Consider the following 15,601-nt stretch of genomic DNA (forward strand, 5'->3'; position numbering starts at 1 on the left):
GAGCATTTCCAATGGCTGCCTTATCTTAGGGTTTCATTTTAAGCTTGGAGTAAAATTTAAGGCATCAAAAAGTGTTTTTTTGACATGGCAAAGTGTCGTCTCCAACAGCTGCCCTGTAATAGGGTAGCCGCACGACAGCCGCATGTATATTTTCATTACAATTCATACATATTGTACATATATGAAATATCAAACGCATCTCAAATGAGTCCAAAACAAACTACAAACCACATCATAAGTTGTTCATCAAGCTCAACAACAAAGTTTACCTTACAATACAAAAAAGTTCAGCACACAAATGCAACAAACATAGTGATAAAACTAGTCCCGTTGTCGCCCATGCCATGCCTGCCACTCCTCCACGAAATCCCTTTGAAGATCTTTGTGCGGATCGGCACCTGTCATCGTAGACCTCAAGAAAGCGACGCAGTCGGTCTTGCCTCTGACTCGGCTGTACTGATCATCCCATGAAATCATAGACATTGTACTCAAAATCTTGTCCACGCTCGTTCTCAATGATCATATTGTGCAGGTTGTGGTGATGTACCAAAGAATATCCTTGATCCCAAAACCTAACCGGTCCTCGCACAATAGCAAATTGGATTATGAAATCCCAAAAGCCCTTTCCACATCTTTCCTAGCAGCCGGTTGAGCATTATAAAAGTAAATTATTTCTTACCTTGAGAGTTTTGAAATGGCTTGATGAAAGTAGCACTTCGGATAGATCTCATCCATAAGGTAATACCCAACGTTGTATGTACGACCATTTTTTGGAGGTTCACCGGCGGTAGTTCCCGACTAGCTAACTTTGTGTAAGAGGTGATCAGTGCAACACGTTGAATCACTGCAAGATCTAGGCATCCCAAAACAGACATGCCAAATTTATGTCTCCCGGTCGGCCACGGCCTCAAGAATGATGGTGTCATCCTTGTTGCTTCCTTTGAACTGTCCATGCCATGTTACAGGGCAATTCTTCCACTTTCAGTACGTGCAATCTTATTGATTGTTGGTGCATGCAATCTTGTTGACTGTTGTAGTACCTGACCAGTTGATGAGGGTGTCGTAAAAAATCGGCTCATTTAAAACCTTCTGCTGTGTCATGCGAAAAAGCCGCCTCCGATGCGTGCCACCTTGACTACTCTAGAATCGGATCATTGCTGGCCTCACTGTGATAAAAACAAGCTTGTGTATATTGTGGTCCTAAACCTCAGAAGGAGGAAGATTCAGGTTTTTGATTCACTTTTCCACTATATAGTACATAAAGAAGTAAATACATCATGAGAATTTTAACAACTTTCATTAAAACACAAGATTTAACATCATACCTAAGTATTAATCATAAGCAACTTCTCATCCCATAAACTTACAGATACGTGGGGTGGAAGCACATTTAAGAGCATCTATGTGAATCAATAGACCACAAAGCAATGTATGGAAAGACATTAACTTGACCCAATGGCCAGTAAAGCTTGTTCCCGTTTCAAAACAAGATGACATGCCAGTCAACAAGATTAGCTTTTCTTTTTGTTTTTATTGTTAATACGTGAAATCTTGCTAATAGAATAAAATATTGCAGTTCTTCTTGTGCGCTCTACATGGTGAAGAACATCGAATTATTTACGAGAGAATAATTGGCAATACCATATGACCAAGTACGTAAAGTAGCACCTATGTTTCTGTCAATTTTTAAAAACTACAGAACGATACTAACATATCCTCCCACGAAGGCCTACATCGACAAATTCAGAAGAAAGCTACCTGTTGTGCTTGTAGATTCACCGTAAACAAATTGAAATACAAGAAAAGGTTCAAGATATACCATGCTAGCCTATCGAATGCAGTTGCGGATGAATATGATGAATATGCAAACGGTTAGTCCAGCAGTGGTTGATTCTTACATATGGAGTGTACACTTGGCTATAAAGCGATAGAGTAGGGTGTGGTTGGGTTTTAGTCCCAAAGAAGGTTTCCTAGCAATGTTCTTAGTCCATTGCAGATTACTCAAGTTGTAAAACGTCAATAATATTGGTTCCAATACATTGCTTCAAATAAATTCGGTATGTATGGGATGGGAGCACTAAAAATCTATATTTTCTTTTTACAACCATGTCACAGTTGTTTCAAGATTAGGAAAGTGAAACTCAAATCTAAATTGTAGTAATAGTTTAGTTTCGTCGGTATCTGGACAAGATTCAGACCAATCACACAATGCACGAGCAAACGTAGAAGAAGTCCTTAATGGATTATGATTGGTTTGTTTCTACAATTTTCTGTCGCTAATTGCAAATGTCGTGCCAGATTGAGTAGGACCAGACATGTTTCAACAAAATTTACTCTCACATATACGAGAGAAACTAAGTATAAGCACGAGCATACCTTCGCAACAAAAATTAAAATACTTTATGAGTGAACACTCAATCCCAGCTATTCCAGAGTTATGAAGATCAGATCAATTTTGTCTCAAGAAAGAAGGGTTCAAATAATCAAGATCAAGCGTGATGTAAATGTAGCTAGTCATACTGTGGCTCAAATGGCACGCACACAACATGAGATTGCGAGCGTCGTTGCCGCTGATTGTAATCACGTCACCTAATTAATGGAATCCTGCGAACCAATCTCTGATTGAGATGGTTAGGTGGACAGTGGTATCCCTAATCCACCAGAGTTCAAATCCTGGTGCTCGCATTTATCCTGGATTTATTTTAAAAATTCCGGCGATACGCTTTTAGTGGAAGGAAACATCCCGTCGACTATGAGGCGCCTACGGTGACTTCGTAAAATCTCAAGATGATATGCCGACTCAGTCTCTTGGAGGTGCTCATAGAGATAGGGTGTGCGTGTGTGTTCATAAGAATGAGCGTATGCATGTTTATACGAGCGCTTGCGTCTGTCCTGTTTTAAAAAAAATGGAATCCTTTTGAGTCAGCTCCCGCGCGCGCGGCACATAGTATAGGATCCAGCCTAAATAATCCAGCTGAGAATTCAACAACTTACTCGTGGCAGTACCGTGTCAACTGTAGCCTTCTTCAATTCCATTCCACGTCTAGCAACTCAATCTCCACAAGGTCAACAATTCACCTATATATATCAGACACAAATCGAGGTAGTTATTCACAGCAGCAGGCAATACAAGCAAGAGAACTCATATCCATCCGCCAATGGCGCTCACACGCCGTCGGCCAGCCTCCCTCCTACTCCTCCTTCTCGCCGCAACCCTCCTCGCGGGGCGCCCGGCCGCGGCCACGGGAAAGACCGGCAACGTCGTGGTGTTCTGGGGCCGGAACAAGGACGAGGGGTCCCTCCGGGAGGCCTGCGACACCGGCACCTACACCATCGCCGTCATCTCCTTCCTGGACGTCTTCGGCCGCGGCAAGTACCACCTCGACCTCTCCGGCCACGACGTCTCCGCCGTCGGCGCCGACATCAAGTACTGCCACTCCAAGAAGTTCCTCGTCTTCCTCTCCATCGGGGGCTTCGGCGGCCACTACTCCCTGCCGACCGCCCAGTCGGCGGCCGACGTGGCCGACTACCTCTGGAACGCCTACATGCTCGGCACCCGCGAGGGCGTCCACCGCCCGTTCGGCGACGCCTACGTGGACGGCATCGACTTCTTCCTCGACGGCGGCGGGCGGCCTGGCCCGGACCCCTACGACGAGCTGGCCAGGCGGCTATGGGACTACAACAAGCCGTACCGCGGCAGGGTGCCGGTGCAGCTGACGGCGACGTCGTCGTGCGGGGACAGGCGCGTGGGGCGGGCGCTCGCCACGGGGCTCTTCACCCGCATCTTCGTCAGGTTCTTCGACTACCCCCAGTGCGCCGCTAACTGGCAGCAGGAGTGGGACAGGTGGACGGCGGAGCAGCCGGGCGCGCAAATCTACTTCGGCCTGCCGGCTTCGGAGAAGACGGTCGGCTACGTCCACCCCCTGGACCTTTACTACGATATCATCCCGGTGGTGCAGAAGGCGGCCAACTACGGCGGCATCATGGTCTGGGATCGCTACGAGGACAAGCGCACCGGCTTCAGCAGCTTCGTCATCAATTGGGCTTGAGCCTCTCTCACTCGCGTCAGCGTTACCGTGTGAATTGCATGTGTTTGCTACTTTGCTTGTCTTTTTTTTTTCTAGTAGTCAGTTCGTAATGGTGTGTTTGCTATTATCAGTGTGCAGTTGTGCTCGAAATGGTGTGCCATGTGCTTGTAAGAATAACGTGAGACCTGTGTAGTAGGTCTCGATTAATAAGTACGGTTGACACGGCACATGGCACACCATTTAAACCACAAATTTAAACTGCAAAAGCGTCTTATATTAATGTAAAGAGATAAGTAACATATACAGTATACTACTACTAGCTACAGTAGTAATTAATCGAGTAGTACTTATCTATCCAATCACTTTATTTATAACTGTTCCAAATGAATTCGCTGCGGGGCTTTTCAACTGCATCTTCGGGCCAGTTTTTTTGGGCGATTCTACCAGAATCACCCCCCTTCCCAACTTCTCCCAGAATCACCACTTCATATGTTTTTTACAATCCTAGCTAATCAGACCCGTCAGGTTCTACGACGCCCCCACTGCGCCTCACACTTGAAGCAGGAGTGGGACAGGTGGACCGCGGCGCAACCGAGCACGCAGATCTACCTCGACCTGCCGGCTTCGGAGCGGAAGGTTGGCTACGTGCACCCCAAGCAAGAACCTCCATGTTGTTATCCCGGTGGTGCAGAAGGCGGCTAACTACGGCGGGGTCGTGATCTGGGAGCGCTATGAGGACAAGCGGACCGGCGACAGCACCTACACCATCCAATGGGCTTGAGGGTTGAGACTCCTACGTACTGGTGCAGTATGCAATCACCGTATGAATTTGCTTATCTTGCAGTAATTAGCTAGTAGTAACAGGCAGAGAATACTATCAGTATGCAGTTGTCTGAGTTGTGAATTAAGGACAGTAAGTATAACCGCATTTAAAGCGAGTCCTCTCAGCACTGCACGTTTCTGGCCGTCCGTTTACGTGATCTGCACATTTTTGGCCGTCGGATCTCCTGCTAAAACGATCTGTCTCGCATCTGGCAAACCTGGGCTAGCTGTTCTGTGGGCTGCTGCTCCGCAGGCCGAAATGAAGCCCTCTGGTTAACTGGGCCGATTAGGCGATTTGGGAGTTTCCAGCCCACTTAACTAACCGAGCATGTACGGTCCAGAGCGACGGATCGGCCTGCACCTGATACAAAAAGGACCTGATCGGTGACAGAGGGGTGACAGGTTCAAAAAAAAGGATCTGATCGGTGACAGAGGGGCATCGAGACGCTCGCGATGCGGCCGGTGCGGGCGCTGCGAGGGGATCCAATCGATGCGCGCGCGATCGATCTTCATTGGGGATCCGCCCGACGCGCGCGAGGGGATCCCATGGCGCACGATGTGGGTGACGCCTCATCTGATGGAAACTGCTCCGCTGACACTCTAAAGATGCAATCACACTTCAGTTATGGAGCGCGCATTCATGGCGGCTGCCGATCCTTTCCGATGCCGAGGAGTACAGGTACGTGTATATATTCCTCCTTTCCTGTCACTCTTCGCCCACCCTTTCCACTCCAGCTGCACAACATCTTTCAGCAAGCCGAGGCAGGCCACGGCGACTGATCCCCGCTGAGTGCACTGCCTTCTCAGTCGCGGGGCATGCGGGTGAGGCAGGCCGTGACACTTGGATTTCGTGGGAGAACCGAAGCAGCCCTATGGCTATTCGGTGAAGCCGACGACTGAATCTCATCTGCCAGGTTGAAAGAGGCGATGAATCATCAGTTCTTGGAAGTGTTAACGACAACTGATGTGCGCTGCCGTTCACCTGCATCGTTTAGTGGAGATATACATTGTTATTTTCCTGGCCTGCAGCTGCTTGACTTCATGCGCCTGAATATGTAACTTTCCGTCCTTCTCTGACTATAGCAGCTATGGTTCACGGTTGTATTGCCCACTATCTTTATTTTTCTCTTTCCCCTACAATTCCCTTTCCACTCAGCAATTCTTTTCTGCTAATGTCTTTCTAAACTCAGTTTGTACAGGGGTTTGTCAATCCTGGATCTGGTCAACTATTTGATTCAGACAGATCATGGAGGCTGGTTCTCATATTTTGCTTGGTGAATTCTTCAATGCACAATTTGCCATGGCTGCTGATCAGGTAATTAGTTCACTCGCAGGACTGACACACCTCATCTCTTCATGCAAATATAATCCAACATAGTCTATTTCGTCATGCGCTTCGTCCAAATGCTAACTGAACTTCAACATAAACCAGTTGCTTGTTTTGTTGTCTAAAGTTATTTTAGACTTAGAACATTTTGCTGTTTAGAGGCAGCTTTTCTGTAAAAAGTTGACGTGCTGCTATAATACTAAACATGTCACAAATTGTCAAGAGATAGATCTGATTGAGTTAACAAGTTTATCATGATGTGATATATGCATTGTGATACATTCTGCTATACCGGTTTGATGCTTGATTCGTCAATGTCATTTCATATTTTGAGGAAGTCTCATTCTTTGAGGGAGAACCTGATTGATGGTGAACCTAGGGACTTGGAAGTTTGCTTTGCCCATTGGTTGAGATTTAATGTATGAATAAGACTAACTTATTTTACAACAGCACATGACCACTTCTCAAGAGAAGGCAAACTACCTACATGCAACAATTATAATCTCACTGGTATGGCTGTCTCTTTTATTTAATTTAAATAATTGGCATTACTAGCATATTTACCAATTTGTAAAACAGAATAATCATTTCTTTAATTGTTCATCTTTTTATTAACTGTTAGTATATATGTAATGCTCACTCTGCTTTTGCAGGCCCCTTGAGTCATTCCAGTCCTACAATGTTCAAAAAATATGTGTAAACAAATTGATGGCTAAAGTAGACCTGAAGGTCAAGGAAGCTATCCTTATATATTTAGAATCCCATCTATGCATACATATGTACCGGACCATCTACGATATTCATAATCTGTGTCCTAAGACAACAAGCTATACCATGATTATCTAAGCTTGCATTGTGTTGCATGTCCTTTTCTCAAATGGATGTTCTTACGCATTTGCCCCTTGTTATACAAGCTGCACACAGAAAGTATGTATTTATTATTTGATATGTTCACTTAGTATGTGAAATTCATATTTCATATACTTATCTACTGCTAAAAGACAACTACTGCTACAATAGCACGATAATTTTCCGCTCTTCCATGTGGATGATGGCTATCTATGTAACTAAATCTTTACTACTAGTTGTGCATGATTATACTATGTCTGTTCTTCTAATAGCCTAATGTCATTCCCTTTGATACACCACTGCCACCATGGATGGACAACGTCCATTATTTGATGACTATAAAACTAGCAATGGTGTATTAACCTAAAAATCACTTTAATAAACAAAATAGATGGATTAACAACAAATGTATATTCCACTTAAAGTCAATTTAACTTCAAAATAAATGTATCCACACATAAAGTTCAATCTCTAATATTTGCCATCAAAATAGACGGGCGCGGCAACGCGCGCCATCAATAATCTAGTGAAAGAATAAAAGGAGAGAGAGTGATCGCTTGGGAGGGAGGCCGTGCCCCCGAGGCGACCCAACGGTCGGAATCCTCACACGGTCGACCGGCGTGGCTATAAAAAACTTTTCCTAAAGAACCTACAACCCGAGAGCAGGAAGGAAAACAACTTCATCTCGGATCGGATCGTAGCCGGCCCGGCGGCCTCACGCGGATATAAAATTGGTCCGAGGTTGGGTTCAACGTACAACGGAGACGCATGACGCACAAACTAAATCGACCGAGCGGGATCGTAAAGTCGAACTAGCAAGCATCACCTTGGCACCTCCATCGATCGACCGAGTCAATGGCGCTCCCTGCGCTGCGGGCTGGTCTCAGCCTGGGGAGGAGCTACGCCACCAGGGTCGCCAGCCAAGGCGGCGGCGCCCGGCGGTGCATCTCCTCCGGCGCCGACCGCGAGATCAACACGAGTCACAGCGCTTCGTCTTGGCGCGATTTGTGCCAAAATAGCCGGGCGATTTGATTATTTGCCACCGTTTACTTTGGTCTTTGATATTTTGCCACATATTACATTGAAATTGATCAGGTGCCACTCCTTAGTTTGCACTTTGTTCTTTTGCCACTTGTGTACACAAAAATAATCTTTGCAAAGGAGAAACAACTTAAGTGCACAAAACAGAGGACACTTTTGCCCTTTTACCTGTTTGACTAAATCACACAGTCTGAACTCTAGCTGTTGCTCACTCCTAACACACAACGCCACCGCTGCCGTCGGCCTGCTGCTCCCCGGAGGCCCCTGCTGCCCCGCTACCACCTCTCCCTCTTGCTCCCCTTGCATCTCCTCGTCTCTCCCAGCTGCTCACGGCGAGCTGCTCTTGTCAGCCGCCGCTGCTCCCATTCTGAATGTGCTGCTGCTACTGCTCGAAGGACTAGTTCGTGCTGCTCCTCTTCATTGTCTCTTCTGATGCAAGCATTGGCAGATGGTCAAACAAGCTGATCTCAAACTTGAAATGCATGGAAACGTTGAACCTTTGATCCAAATAAGTTCAAATTTTCCCACAATAGTCACACATATGTGGTTGTTTTTTTGAAATTATTTCAATTTTTTCTGGGTTGTTAAAAAAAAGTTCAAAATTTGGGCATCATTTTGGCCTAATTTGGACAGCATTTTGGTTGTTTTTTCTAACTTCTCACACAATTTATGCACATATGATCCAAAATATAACATATCTTTTCAGATGAACATATGCATGTACCAGCACACAATTTGAACACAATACATTTCACATGTCCATACATCATCCATTTTCATACATCATCTAACATAAGGCTGTGATGTTGCACAAATTAGTAGGGGCTGCCAAGTCTGGCATATTACAACCAAAAACATAAGGCAATAATTGGTGCCATGTTGCACACAAAGTAATGCGTGCCAAGTCTGACATATTACAACCAAAAGCATAGAGAACATAGAAGATGATGCACAACACTAGATCTTCCTTCTCTTCGGGGTCAACTTCCTAGCTTTCGAGGTTGAGGCCATGTCATATGCCATCGTGGTGTCCTTCACAGTTGGGGTAGGTTGCTGCCATGCCTCATCAGCCAATGCCATAGCCAACATCCTGCATGTGTTGAGAAATATAAGATTAGGAAGGAAAAATTAACATTACAAAGAACAGTTGATGTGTTTACCTTCTAGTCACGGGATTGGGACTGCCTTGAAGATTCGGTGGCATAGTGATCATGTGCCTATTGGGAGTCACAACAACTTCAAGTTGTGGTGCTGCATGTGTTGCCTCATCAGCCAACGTCGTAGCCAACATCCTGCTTGTGTTGAGAAATGTAAGAATTGCAAGGAAAATTAAACATTACTATAGAATGTGGGTATGTTACCTTCTTGTCACTGGATTGGACTGCCTTGAAGACTAAGTGGCATAGTGATCATGTCCCTATTGGGAGTCACAACAACTTCAAGTTGTGGGGCTGCCACTTCAGGTTCTGGTGCCGAGGCATCATCATCAGCTGGATACCTTGTTGCTCTCTTCTTTCTTTTCCTACACGTAAACAAGTTAGTACACAGTAAAATAAGTGATGAAGTAAACATTGATCATTACAAGTGATGATTACATTGATCATTTACATGTACCTTGGCTTTGGTCCATTCAACGGACACGTGGACTGCCTATGGCCTAAAATGTGGCATCTTTTGCATCTATTCTTGCTGCCTAGCTGTTTTGGCTCTTTCTTCTTTTTAGGACCACCATCTCCACCTTCGAGGAAGCTCTTGTACCTGTTCTTTCTAGGCCTTCCAACCCCTCTTTTCTTGTCTAATGGAGCCTCCATGTCAAATGGAAATTGTACATGTGGCCATTGAGACCTATCTGTCAATGGCTCAATCTCTCCAGCATATGTTGCCCGAAACTTCTCCAGAGAGAAATAGTCATGCACATAATCCTCCCATCTGGGGTTCCTTCTATCTAGCAAGAAAGCAAGTGCATGCTCACAAGGCTTCCCTGTGTGCTGCCACTCCAAGCACGTGCACTCGCTTTGGTCAGTTTTCACAACATGTCGCAAGTTGTATTTACTTGTGTCCCTCACCTCACAACTTGCAACTCCATATTTCCCAACTTTCAAATGTTTAAGTCCCCTTGTCCTATTATGAATTTGTTGGATGATGGCTGGAATAATTTTTCCTTTCAGTTTCATTCCAATCTTTCTCCTTTTCTCATGAAGTTTCATGACTAGCTCTCTAAGAGTGTCAGCTAGCTCATCAGGTGGCAAATCTTTGTAATCTTTAATCCAGCCATTAAAAGACTCGGCAAGGTTATTGTTGATGTAATCACATTTAATGGAGGGGTCAAACATGCATCTCATCCATTTTAAGTTGTGGTATCTTGAGAGATATTCATGCACATCAGGTGCTTCTGCTAGGATTTTATTCATGTGGTAGTTAAAAACTTGTGGCCTATATGCCCTAGCAGCTGGCCACATTCTGCCAAACACATCTCCTTGGAACTTTTTAGAGAAGTTAGCCATGAGATGCCTAAAACACTCCCTTTGATCTGCATGAGGGAATATTTTTTGGACTGCATTCTCTAAACCTTTACATGCATCTGTGCATATAGCTAGAGGGGAAACAGGACTTAATGCCTTGTTGAGTTGTGACATGAACCATGTCCAATTTTCATCGGTTTCACCATCAATGAATGCAAATGCTACAAGATACATCCAATTATGCCCATCTAATGTTGTACAAGCGGCTAAGTGACATCTCCATTTACCGGTGAGTGCAGTTGAGTCTATACTAAGATATGGTCTACAACCAACTTTAAAGCCATCAATGCAAGGTTTAAGAGCCATAAAGAATCGGTTAAAGCGAACTATACCGTTAACCATCTTCATATCCACCTCTACAATGCTTCCTGGGGATCTCTTCTCAACTTCCGCTTTGAAGTTAAACAAATATTGAAAACTTTGCCTCATGCTACCATAAATCTCTTTTTGTGCTATATCTTTGCCTTTCCACACCGTATGATACTCAATTGTAGTGCCATATGTATCTCCTGGCCTATCCCCATTTTGATATGTTCTGCCACAGCTTCATTGAAGCTAACCCATGACATACCAGAAATGTTGAAATCAAACACAACATCATGCTTGTCAACAACTTGCTCGCTTCCATCATCAAGCTTGTAGACATAACGAGCTACTCTAATAGTTAATGTGAACACCAACGGCGGCGGAGGCGGCCTACTCGACAATGACCAATAACGAACAATATACGATGGAGTTAGAGTCTATTCGCTAACGTGCATTCAGATGAGCACCAAAAAGAAGCTACTTTGCTTTCTCACCTCAGCTCCGGAACAAACAAAAGAGGAAAGTCGAAGCCATCTGCAACAACGTGCTCACCCGTCTTCGGTTCAGCCATCTCCAATACCTAACTCATCTCAATGATGTGGTCTGCAACAACAAGCAAGCAAACAATCATGAGGCTCCAGCAGCAAGCAAGAAATCATGAGATCTCCAACAACAAGCAAGAAACGTCCATTAATCTGGGGTTCCTTCTATCCCATTTGGGTTCCAGCAACTGACCACTATTTTCTATACAACCAGGAAATAATTTTTGAGACAAATCTACAGATATGATTTTGAGACAAATCCAGCAACTGACCACGCACGGCCAAGTGCAGCAGCAGTGGCGGCGCGCACGGGCACACGGGCGATAGGGACGCATGGGCAAGCGGTGGCCGGAGCGGCGGCGCACAGGCAGGTGGTTGCCGGCAGCGGACCAAAACGCGAAGGGCGGCGGAGCAAAACGCGAGGGGCGGTGGCGGCGACTAGTCACCCTAACCCTATGTGCCCAGGGAGAGGGCGGGAGCGGGAGAGAGAGACTCACCTCCTGGCCGGGGGTCCAGTAGCCGCCATCGTCGAGTCCAGTAGCCGCCGCCGCCGTCCAGGGAGCGGGAGAGAGAGACTCACCTCCTGTGCGAGAGAAGGGGATGAGAACGACGAGCGACTGGATCGATTCTGGTCAATCGATTGGCAAGGGTATTTTGGTCTTTGTTTGTGGGACCCACTTGCCAGAGGGCAAATTAGCAAAGTGCCAGGTAAAAGGTGTCATGGGATCAATTACAAAGTAACGGAGGGCAAATCATCAAACTACAAAATAAGTGATGGCAAATAATCAAATTCCCCAAAATAGCCTGCGTTGTTGTCATAACTGGAAATAAAAGGGTAAAGGATGTGTTTGTGCAGGTACCATAAATTCAAGAAAAAGACATCCAGAGGATGTAAAGCATCAGGATGCAACTACCCTTAGAGGTTTGGGTAACATTTTCAAATCTCAATTATAATCATTTCAAAGTTTCAATTCAATCAACATCAAGACTCGTGAGTATAACTTAATATAAGTTGCACCCACTTTTTGGTACATTTCGTAATCAACCACACTACATATATCAAGAGCTTTGTACATCACCATACTCTAGGTAGAAAGATGAGAAAGGCGGGTCAATGATTCAAAAATATTAAACAAATAACTAAAACTACAATATGTACCAAGCAATAACACAAGCATACTATTAGGAATGAATATCAAACATGAGCAATGGAGATACACATTATTTGCTTATATGGTCATCGCAGCAAAAATATTTTCTAGTGCTTATGTTCAGAACTGTTTGTAGACCTGCATCATCACATTTGTTTATGATACTCAAGAAGTTAATCAAATGTGCTACAATACATTTAGAAGCAATCTGCTAACTTTTAAGAACTGGGGACAACAAAAGGAGTACATGATAACCACTTGGTGCTGCTATTTTCATCGTATTGTCTAAGCTAGTATGAAAAGTATTTGTTCAAAAAAAATCAATGCACAAGGATGATAACTTTACCACATCAGCACGTGAGAAAAGAGCAAGCATAGCTTGTGCAATGCACTGCTTAGCTCCATTGGACGCTAGCACCTGATCTGGGCTATAGGTTAGACCATTCTCCTCTGCATATTGATAAACAAACAACAAGGAAGTCAGTTAGACTACTTATTCAATATGGCTATTCCAAAAACGAGAAATTCATCTGCGTGCACGCACCCTGAAGCTTGTTGTTGATAGCCTTCGTCAGCTCCATACTCTCGGCATTAGGGGGGTACCTTGTCTAACTTGCTACAACTACAACACACATGCATGTAGAATGTATTACCCTACAATCTACTCTCAAGTCTCAGTGATACAAAGGGAAACCTGAGGCATAAGAATCCCATCCTCGCTGACAACATTACATTCCCTTTTTGGTTCAGTTTTTCGTACTCACTCTAACGAAGGATATACACTCCAGCAGTTATTAATAAACGACATTTCAGATGGTATAGTCTGCAAATGCAACTTTCAAGATTACACTTCACATGAATAAGTTAATAAAAATGATGAATTATGAAATAATCAACACCATGTGGGCGAAATAAATCAATGGCACGATCAGTTTCCCATTTTTTGCAAAGTGAAGAAATGACAACATTGTAAAACACTACACCAGACCTTGTTGCGGCATCTCGGATACTGTCAAGTGTCAAACATCTGAATAAATCATGGTGCTTATACTTTAATGTATACTCAAGTCCTTTGTTAACCTGGTAAATAAAATAAAATAAAATAAACCTTGTGCTAAAAACTATTGACTTTTTATGTACCCAAAATGGAAAACAAAAAAACAAAAAAAAGGCTAGCAGTCATGAGTTCACAACACATCACGCCTAGTTTTCTAAATGTTTATATCACAAAACACTGTAGAAGTGTGTTGTTAAGAAGAAGTAAATGGAATCACAAAAGCAAAAGCACAAGTGCTTGACAGCTTCATCTATCCATGAGTGATTGCAAAGTTTCCCCACTCCAATATACGAGACAAGAGAGATCTACAGAAAAAATGACAGTACAGAACTTGCTTCTGAACTTAACATTGTAGACCATAGATCTAATTTGGAAGTCCAAAGTCTAAACAAAATAGTCAAAAGGAAGAAATGGCTATACAAAAATGGTACCTACATAATTTGCTTATCCAGTACAGAGATCCCCTTAAAATAGCAAATGGCCTCGTATTGCAAACTAACCTTTCTTATGTAGTACAGAAAATTCATGGGAAAATAATATTTACCAAATACATAAACCTAGACTACACTACGAGATCAACATGAGCATCATATGGATGATCCCAGTTATGAGAGCACAACAACATACATTCAAAAAATTACCATTCCTAGTAATTGGGAACCATTGAAGATAGTAAATCACCTCATGACATACTTGAGCAACGGGTATAAATCTCATATAGTCAAGGAGAAGGAGCAATGTAGGTGCCCATACAGTGATCGCAACCTTCCACGTGATTTAGGACAGAAGAATCTATCCATGTAGATGACAAGAGTACTAATCAAAAGGGAGACGAAAGGCAATCTGTAAGATATAATTCCCAGATCACATAGCAAACAAATGTTGCATGATTAATTTAGTTAACCCCTTACCATCACACATCTCTACTTGTCTTCCTCACCATCTCCATTAGCACATCCCATGCGATCGAACAAACCATTTAGCAGAGACATCTGTAGTGTCGAAGCATTAGATCTCTGGACACACCTGGGAAGAGTAATAAATATGCAATTGTTTTTTCCAACTGTATAATTGACAACTAAGCAGACCAAAAGACTACTATGGATTATGGAATCTCAAGTACTGAAATTATTGCCATGAACTGCAGACAAGAATGCCAAACATTGCACAACACATTATCTAATTAAATATTATGGCTGGTCAGTGTGTCATGTGTTAAATTGAATTAGCATGGCATATTAAGAAGTCCTGTAACTGTACTAATGGAGTTCCAGCAGCAACTCTTGTGCATTCAGGTAACGCTATATAAATTTCTTGAATCACTTTCCCACCTACATAGAAAGGCTTCAGGTGTCAAATGTTTGTGAGGTTGAGAGACGTGCAAACACAAGTAACAAAAGGAAAATGGATTAAACAAAACTTTACACATTCAAGTGAAGATAATCAGAAATTACCAGCTCAGACTCCAATACCAGAACCTTGTTTGCTCTTTTAAAGTTCACGGCTGAGTTGTCCTGATATATGTTGAAATTAAAATTTAGTACTACATCACTTTTTTATGAACTAAAGTGAAATCCATGCATGAAAACATACGGATACTGACGAGCAGGATCCGATCGGGTCAGGTCAACAGAAGTAACGACGGCTTACATATCAAGTAGGAGGTCCTCGTCCTCTTCGCCGGTGGTGATGGCAACCTCCTCGAGCCTCACGATGTCCTCTTTCTCGCCGCCGGTCGGCGACGCGTGAGGAAGAACATGGCGACGCCCGATGGAAGTGGTCGGTTGACTTTGACTGGGGGCGGGGGTGAAGTCGTCATCCTCACTGGCCACTTAGCCAGATCCAGCCGCCGCCATCTCTATCCGCGCTGAGAGGAAGATGAGGATGAGGCGCGCCACCCCTGCTTGGGCCGGTGTGAGGTCGGCGGTGCAAGGTTGGAGCAGCAGCTGCTCCTTG

General features: G+C 44.0%; 1 protein-coding gene and 3 long non-coding RNA genes across 6 annotated transcripts; 2 read left to right on the forward strand and 2 right to left on the reverse strand.

The window, feature by feature from the left end:
• The first annotated feature begins 3,158 nt into the window (after positions 1 to 3,158).
• On the forward strand, positions 3,159 to 4,049 carry LOC119325276 (xylanase inhibitor protein 1-like). The gene has a single exon (XM_037599050.1). The coding sequence runs from the start codon at positions 3,159 to 3,161 to the stop codon at positions 4,047 to 4,049; it is 891 nt and encodes a 296-aa protein (XP_037454947.1).
• Positions 4,050 to 5,285: 1,236 nt separating this feature from the next.
• Positions 5,286 to 7,209, forward strand: LOC119325359. 2 transcript variants are annotated; one of them, XR_005157515.1, is made up of 4 exons: positions 5,286 to 5,529; positions 5,604 to 6,165; positions 6,628 to 6,687; positions 6,831 to 7,209. It is a non-coding gene; the product is annotated as an uncharacterized LOC119325359 (long non-coding RNA). The 2 variants fall into 2 exon arrangements; XR_005157498.1 differs by having other exon boundaries at positions 5,286 to 6,165.
• A 1,646-nt stretch (positions 7,210 to 8,855) lies between these two features.
• On the reverse strand, positions 8,856 to 9,580 carry LOC119325456. The gene is made up of 3 exons (XR_005157553.1): positions 9,429 to 9,580; positions 9,228 to 9,359; positions 8,856 to 9,157 (listed from the first exon to the last, which is right to left on the reverse strand). It is a non-coding gene; the product is annotated as an uncharacterized LOC119325456 (long non-coding RNA).
• Positions 9,581 to 12,933: 3,353 nt separating this feature from the next.
• On the reverse strand, positions 12,934 to 15,589 carry LOC119325518. 2 transcript variants are annotated; one of them, XR_005157593.1, is made up of 7 exons: positions 15,296 to 15,589; positions 15,100 to 15,159; positions 14,557 to 14,637; positions 14,327 to 14,461; positions 13,577 to 13,668; positions 13,133 to 13,411; positions 12,934 to 13,038 (listed from the first exon to the last, which is right to left on the reverse strand). It is a non-coding gene; the product is annotated as an uncharacterized LOC119325518 (long non-coding RNA). The 2 variants fall into 2 exon arrangements; XR_005157576.1 differs by having other exon boundaries at positions 13,133 to 13,668.
• Positions 15,590 to 15,601: the final 12 nt, after the last annotated feature.

The sequence above is a fragment of the Triticum dicoccoides genome, chromosome 1A (genome assembly GCF_002162155.2).
Source record: "Triticum dicoccoides isolate Atlit2015 ecotype Zavitan chromosome 1A, WEW_v2.0, whole genome shotgun sequence".
NCBI lineage: Eukaryota > Viridiplantae > Streptophyta > Magnoliopsida > Poales > Poaceae > Triticum > Triticum dicoccoides.